Source organism: Fonticula alba (genome assembly GCF_000388065.1).
Source record: "Fonticula alba strain ATCC 38817 unplaced genomic scaffold supercont2.2, whole genome shotgun sequence".
In the NCBI taxonomy this organism is placed as follows: Eukaryota; order Rotosphaerida; family Fonticulaceae; genus Fonticula; species Fonticula alba.
Window position 1 is genome coordinate 3,532,698 of NW_009242972.1, and position 6,136 is coordinate 3,538,833.

The window sequence follows — 6,136 nt, forward strand, 5'->3', positions numbered from 1 at the left end:
CACACACACACACACACAAACACGCATACACCCATAGCTAACTGCCACAAAGAGGAACGGGAAGGGAAGAGGGGCAAAAGTGGCGCGGATACCAACGACAACGAAACGCAAGTTCCCTTTCACAGCCGGATATATATTCAACCAGCTCCCCCGCACCGAGGGGGGAAGGACGCCCTGGTCACATTCCTGTGTACACCGCACACACGCACATATACTGCATGTTCCCCGAGAAATGTCCAGGACACGACAGGGGAACACAACAGTGCGAGGAGGGCGCCACAGGAGATGAAGATGATGACAGGGCGTACACGGCACGGGGACCGGTTGAGGGGGGAGGGACATCGCGCACAAGCGCACCATACATGGGCACAGGGGGGGGGGGGGCGAGGCGGGGAGAAAGTACCCACGCACGCACACGCGCGCGGCAGATGCCCCGGCCATCTCTACGGTGGCTCTGGGACTGGAGAGCACGACAAAGGCGAGCAAAAGCAGCACCAGAGGCCATATCGCGTAGGGGGCGGCTGGAAAGGGGGAAGGGGGAGAGAGAGAGAGAGAGAGGAGAACACGCATGGTAGATGGGGGTGAAAGTGGACAGGCACATGGACCAGCATCCCGGCCCGTGATACCCCCCCCCGTGCGAGGCTGGTGTCCGATGGGTTGAGCAAGAGGAAGACACCCGCCTGGCACACGGGAGGGGGGGGGGGCGCTGATGCGCGTGTGCCATTCGCCGCGGCGACTTCCATCACCAACCAGTGCGTGCAAGCACCCAAAAGCAGGCCCCGCCCCGGACGTCCCTCCGACCCATGTGTACCGGCGCGTGCGCGATATAGGGCAGACGCACACGCATGCACACTCACACACACACACACACGCGTCGCTCCCAGCGCCATCCCACCGTCAACCCCCCCTCCTCCTATGTAGGCGAATAACAGGAGGAGGGGAGGCGGGTGAATGGCGAAGAGAGAGAGAGAGGGGGGGGGCGATGCTGGGCACATTTAGGCCTCAGTGGCGGGGGTCTCCTCGGCCGGGGCGGCAGCCTCCTTGGCAGCGGTCTCGGCATCCTCCTTCTCCAGGGCCACGGTGGCCTCCTTGACGAAGACAGCGCGGGCGGCCGCGTCGTCGACGTAGTTCAGGACCTCCGAGGTGGGGTTGTCGTAGATGAGCATACCAACAATGCGGCAGACGTGGTCCTCGGTGATGCCGGCGTTCTCCTCGGTGATCATCTCGAAGAGCTTCTCGCCGAGCAGCTCCTTCTGCTCAGTCTCGCCGAGGCCGGCAAGCTTGGCCGGCAGAGAGGGCTCGGTGGAGGTGGCGGCAGTGGTGGCGGCCGGGGCGGCGGCAGCAGCCGGGGTGGTGGCGGCGGCAGTGGCGGCGGTGGCGGCGGCGGCCTGGCCAGCATGCTGGCCACGGTTGCCGGTGTTCTTGCCACGGGGCTGGTTGCCACCGGCGGCGTTGTTGTTGTTGCGACGGTTGTCACGACCACCACGGGGCTGGGCATGGGCACCACCACGGCGCTGACCGGCACCGGGGTTGGCAACGGCACCGTTGGCGGGGAAGACGTAGCCAGGCTGGTTGTTGCGGCCGCCGTGGGGGGCGTTGAAGGCCGGGGCATAGGGGCCGGCATGGGGGACAACACGGCTCTGGTTGAACATGACCACCTGCGGGGGGTAGGCGCCCGGGGCCGGGGGCATCTGCCCAAGAGGGAAGGGAACCGACTGGAAGTGCATGGGGATGAAGCCGGGCGGGTGGTGCGCGGCGAACATCGGCGAGTTGACACCCGGCATCATGGTGCTGAGCTGGGAGTCGCGCTCGTTCTTGGCCTGGTGGTGGGCAACGTAGAAAGTAATGCCATCGACAGTCTTGTCATGGAGGTTCTTGATGGCCTCGGTGGCGGCCTCGGAGTTGTGCATGCAGACGTAGCCGAAGCAGCGAGAGGTGCCATCGGGGTTCTTGGGGATGTCGGAAGAAATGATGTCACCGAACTTGGAGAAAACGGCGTTCAGGTCCTCGACGGTGAAGGTGTCGGGGAAGCCACGAACGTAGAGGTTGCAACGGGCGAACTGGCGCTTGTTCTGGGCCAGGCGAGCATCGCGCACGGTCTTCAGGGCCTGGACACGAGTGCTGCGGGACTGGAACTCGCTGACGAAGAGCTTCATGGGCTTGTCGTCGCCATCCTCGGCGGGGAACTCCTTCTTGTTGTGCAGAGCCTCGAGAGCGCTGTTGGCCATCTCGTAGGTCTCGAAGTTGACGAAGGCAAAGCCACGAGGCTTCTCGGTCTTCTCATCACGAGCAATGCACAGGCTGGTGATGGTACCGAAGGGGGAGAACAGCTCGACGAGGTCGTCCTCGGTGAAGGTGGAGGGGTAGTGCTTCACGTAGAGGTTGGTGAAACGGCGGGCCGGGCGGTTGGAGCGGGGGATGTAGTGCTCGATGGTGACCTTGCGCTTGTTGAACTCGGAGTTGTTGTAGTCACGGATGACGATGTCGGCGTCCTCCTGCTTCTCGAAGTGCACGAAGCCATAGCCGCGGGAGTTGCCATTCTCGTCGGTGGGGACCTTGCAGGAAAGGATCTTGCCGACGTCGGAGAAAAGGGTGACCAGGAGCTTCTCATCGATCTCGGGGCCAAGGTTGCGGATGAAAAGGTTGCCGACACCGGAGTTGCGGATCGACGGGTCGCGCTGGACCCACATGAGAGAAATCTTGCGGTCGCGGATGCGGTGGTAGGCAAAGGACTCGATGGCCTTCTGGGCATCCTCGTACTTGTAGAAGTTGATGTAGGCGTGGCCCTTGGAACTGTGGGGGGTGGTGGATGTGGAGGGGGGGCGGCGGCGGCGGCGGCGGCGGCAGAGGGGCGGCAGGGGTCCCGGATCAGTAGGTGGCCATCATTCGCGGAGGGGGCAGGGGGGGGGGACAAAAAAGGCAGGTAGGCGGGCGGACGGGGAGAGAGCAGGAGGAGCAGGGAGAGTGAAGCCGGCGGGCAGCATGCACGTACACACGGGTGACCTGGTCACGGACAACGAGAATGGAGGCGATGGAGCCAATGTTGCGGAAGACCTCGAAGAGATCAGACTCGTTGGTCTGCGGGTCGAGGTTACCTGAAACCCGGGACCGAGGGAGAGGAGGAAAGCAGAAGCACCGGAGGGGGGGGGGGGATCGCACGAGCAGGTCAGTCGATGGAGAAGCAGCAAGGGAAAGCATGCGCGTATCGGGGAGGGGGGGGGAGGGGGATATGTGCCAGGGGGGCAGGGACAAGCCAAGGCGTCCAGCAGACGTACCACAGAAAAGGGAGGCAGACATGGTCATGGCCTGGGCATCGGCACCCGGAGCATGGGTGATCGGGCCAGCAGCCTGGGCAGCGCCCTGACCGGCGGCAGCCTGGCCGGTGGCAGTGGTGGCGGCGGCGACGGGAGTATCAACCTGAGACATAGTGGCCAACAAGGGAGATCGGGGTTTCCTCGGAAGATAGATGAATACCTTTGATCCAAGAAAACAGGAGGGGAAAGTAAGTGAACTAAGGTTTTTGGTTTTTGAGAACTCTGGGTTTTTTTTGTTTTTGCTTTGCCGGACTGGGGTAGACGAGGGGGCAGTCGTGGGACAGGCCGGGAGGGGGAGGGAGAGAGAGAGAGAGAGGGGGGGCGAGGGGAAAGGGGCACATGGCAGGAGGGAGGTCAGTCGCATAAAGATCGATGTGGCGAGTGGTATACTGCAGGGCCGCGGAAGGAAGAAGGCAGGGGCGGGGAAGAGGAGGGCGACGGTGCGAGATGGGGCCAGAAAGTGTGCGGGCCCGCGGGAGCCGCCCCTTCCCGAGGGCAACAACGAGACATCGGGTTGACCCGAAAAACGGGAAGACAGGCATCCAGCGGAGGGGGGGGGGTGATTCCAGCGGCCACTGTCATCGCTGTTTCCGCTGGTCGCCGCCCGCGCCGGCGATTGTCGGGAACACCGCGGCCGGGCCGCGTGGCGACAGGTGCCAGGGAGACGGAGATACGACACTGCAGCAGCTGGGAGTGCGGCGCCACACCGGGCACCCCGCCCCCTCCTCGGAGCCAAAGTGAACGAGAGGCTCTCCGCGGGGGAGGAAAAGGGAAGGAAGATGTGGCGGAAAAGGGCGGACAGAGAGAGAGAGAGAGAGGGAGGGAGAGAGCGAGCGAAGGAGAAGGGGAGGGGGAGATGCCAGGAGAGGCACATACTGGGGCAAAAGAGTCTAAGGTGGTGACGAAGGGTCAGCCGGGGGAAGTCTCAGACTTAGAGACGGATGCGGTGGGGCGCCAACTCACGAGAGAGTGGCCGAAAAAGCGGTGCCGGGCAGTGAAGCACCGCTACTGTGCAGCAAGTGGAATAGCCCAAGGGGGTGAGAGGAGAAGGCAAGCAGGATGACCCCCGAGGAGAGGTGAGGGGCCGCATCCTCGGCCCCCCGCTCTTCCGCTTGCTCCCCTCCACACCGGCCGACCCACACAGACACACACGCGCGCCCACACGCGCGGAGAGGGCCCCGGCCACCGCACTGGCACATGGTCCCCCGTCCTCCGCCAGCCCTCTACCCCCGTCTCGCCCGCCAGGCCGGCCCGGCCCGGCCCTCCCGTCGGACGGGACACACCGAGCAAGGAGTGACGAAGCCCACGCAACCGGTTTGAGAACGCACGCCCCCACCCGGCAGCAAGGGCCCAAAGGGGGGCCTGGCCCACCGCATGCCCGCTCTTCTCACACACATGCACGCCCCCCCCCCCTCACCCGGAGGCGCCCATGTACGGAGTGTGAGTGTAAGTGAGTATGTGCGGCCCTACGCGGTACCTGTGGCCGGGAGACACCTGACATCGCAGGGCGGTGTGCTTGCGCAGGATCGGCCCCCCGCGTCGTGTAACGCGCCACTCCCGGGCCAACACACACACAGAGAGAGAGAGAGAGAGAGAGAGAGAGAGAGAGGCAGGTCTGCACGCACGCCAAGACGGCCCGGGGCTCGCTCCCCCCCCCCGGCATGCTCGTCGACCCCGCGGGCGGAGCGGCGGAGACCGCACCCCAGAAGGCCGCCGGGCCCGGTTCGCGTGGGCACGCCTGGCCGACCCCGCACGGGCGCAGTTCTCGCGCACTTGGCTCGGGGAATCTGGAAGACCCCCGCGCCCTGGAGAATGGGAAGCATCCAGCCTAGGGTTGCTTGCGCGGCACTCCCCGAAGGACCAATAACCTATCAGCAGAATGGTGCTTGCATGTGCCCGAGGCACGGCAGCCAGGACCCCCACAACCCGGGCTCCCTATCTGACCCCCGGAAGTGGGCGCCGGCGGCAGCTCGAAGACCGCCCCTCGGCCGGTGCCTGGGCCCGCGCAGCATGGCACAACACCACACGGCCTCCCGCCCCCGGCCCCGGCCCCGCAGTGCCCCGCGCTCGGCACCCCATGGCGCAGCCGCGCGTGCCAGGACCCGGAGCAAACTCCGCCCCCTCGCCCGCCAGGTATATCGTCCGCGCGTGCCCATGTGTCGGGACCCCACAGACTCCAGCACTGGTGCCGAACCCGGGTGCTGCTGCTGTACGCCTGGCGTTCTGGAGAACGTGGCCTCGCCAAGCATCCTCCCCCCCCCCCCCGCCCACGGGGGAGGAAAGCCGCGCAGCCCCGCCGCACACCAGTGACCCCAGCACGCGCGTACATGAGCCCCCCCGCCATGGGTAGGGTCAAGAAGCGCACCACGCCGGCTGCAGCCCCAGCCCAGGCGGGCAAGTGCCGAGCGGTGGCTCCGCCCCCCCCCCCCCCCCGCCAACCGAGAAGGGCCATTCTGCTTGCTCTGGGAGTGTGCTGGACCTCGGGCGGGGGGCAGAGGGACCCGGAAAAAAACCATCCATCCCTGAGGTGCCCCACATGCGCCGGACACACCCGGGCCACAGACAAGGACGAAATACATTGCACAAAGTTGGAATTTGAGTGTTATTAAATCCCCCTTTTCGATCGCATCAGCCGACCGCACGGGCGCCAGGGCGCCCCGCGCCGCACACCGCCCTCCCCTTGCAGCGTGAGGTGGCTCCCCGGCCCGGCGAGATCGCGACTGTTTTTCCCCTGGTTCCAAGGTCGGGACATTTCGTCCTCCACGGGGGCCAAGAGGACATGAACCCTCCTGGCGCGTTTCTTGCCCCGCCCGGCCCGGCCC

The 6,136-nt window shown here is 65.6% G+C and overlaps 1 protein-coding gene across 1 annotated transcript; it reads right to left on the reverse strand.

Moving 5' to 3' along the window:
• Positions 1–847: 847 nt before the first annotated feature.
• On the reverse strand, positions 848–4,371 carry H696_01730 (hypothetical protein). Its single transcript, XM_009495639.1, has 4 exons — positions 4,191–4,371; positions 3,276–3,566; positions 2,993–3,095; positions 848–2,793 (listed from the first exon to the last, which is right to left on the reverse strand). The coding sequence occupies exons 2-4, from the start codon at positions 3,424–3,426 to the stop codon at positions 996–998; spliced, it is 2,052 nt and encodes a 683-aa protein (XP_009493914.1). The 5' UTR covers positions 3,427–3,566; positions 4,191–4,371; the 3' UTR covers positions 848–995.
• Positions 4,372–6,136: the final 1,765 nt, after the last annotated feature.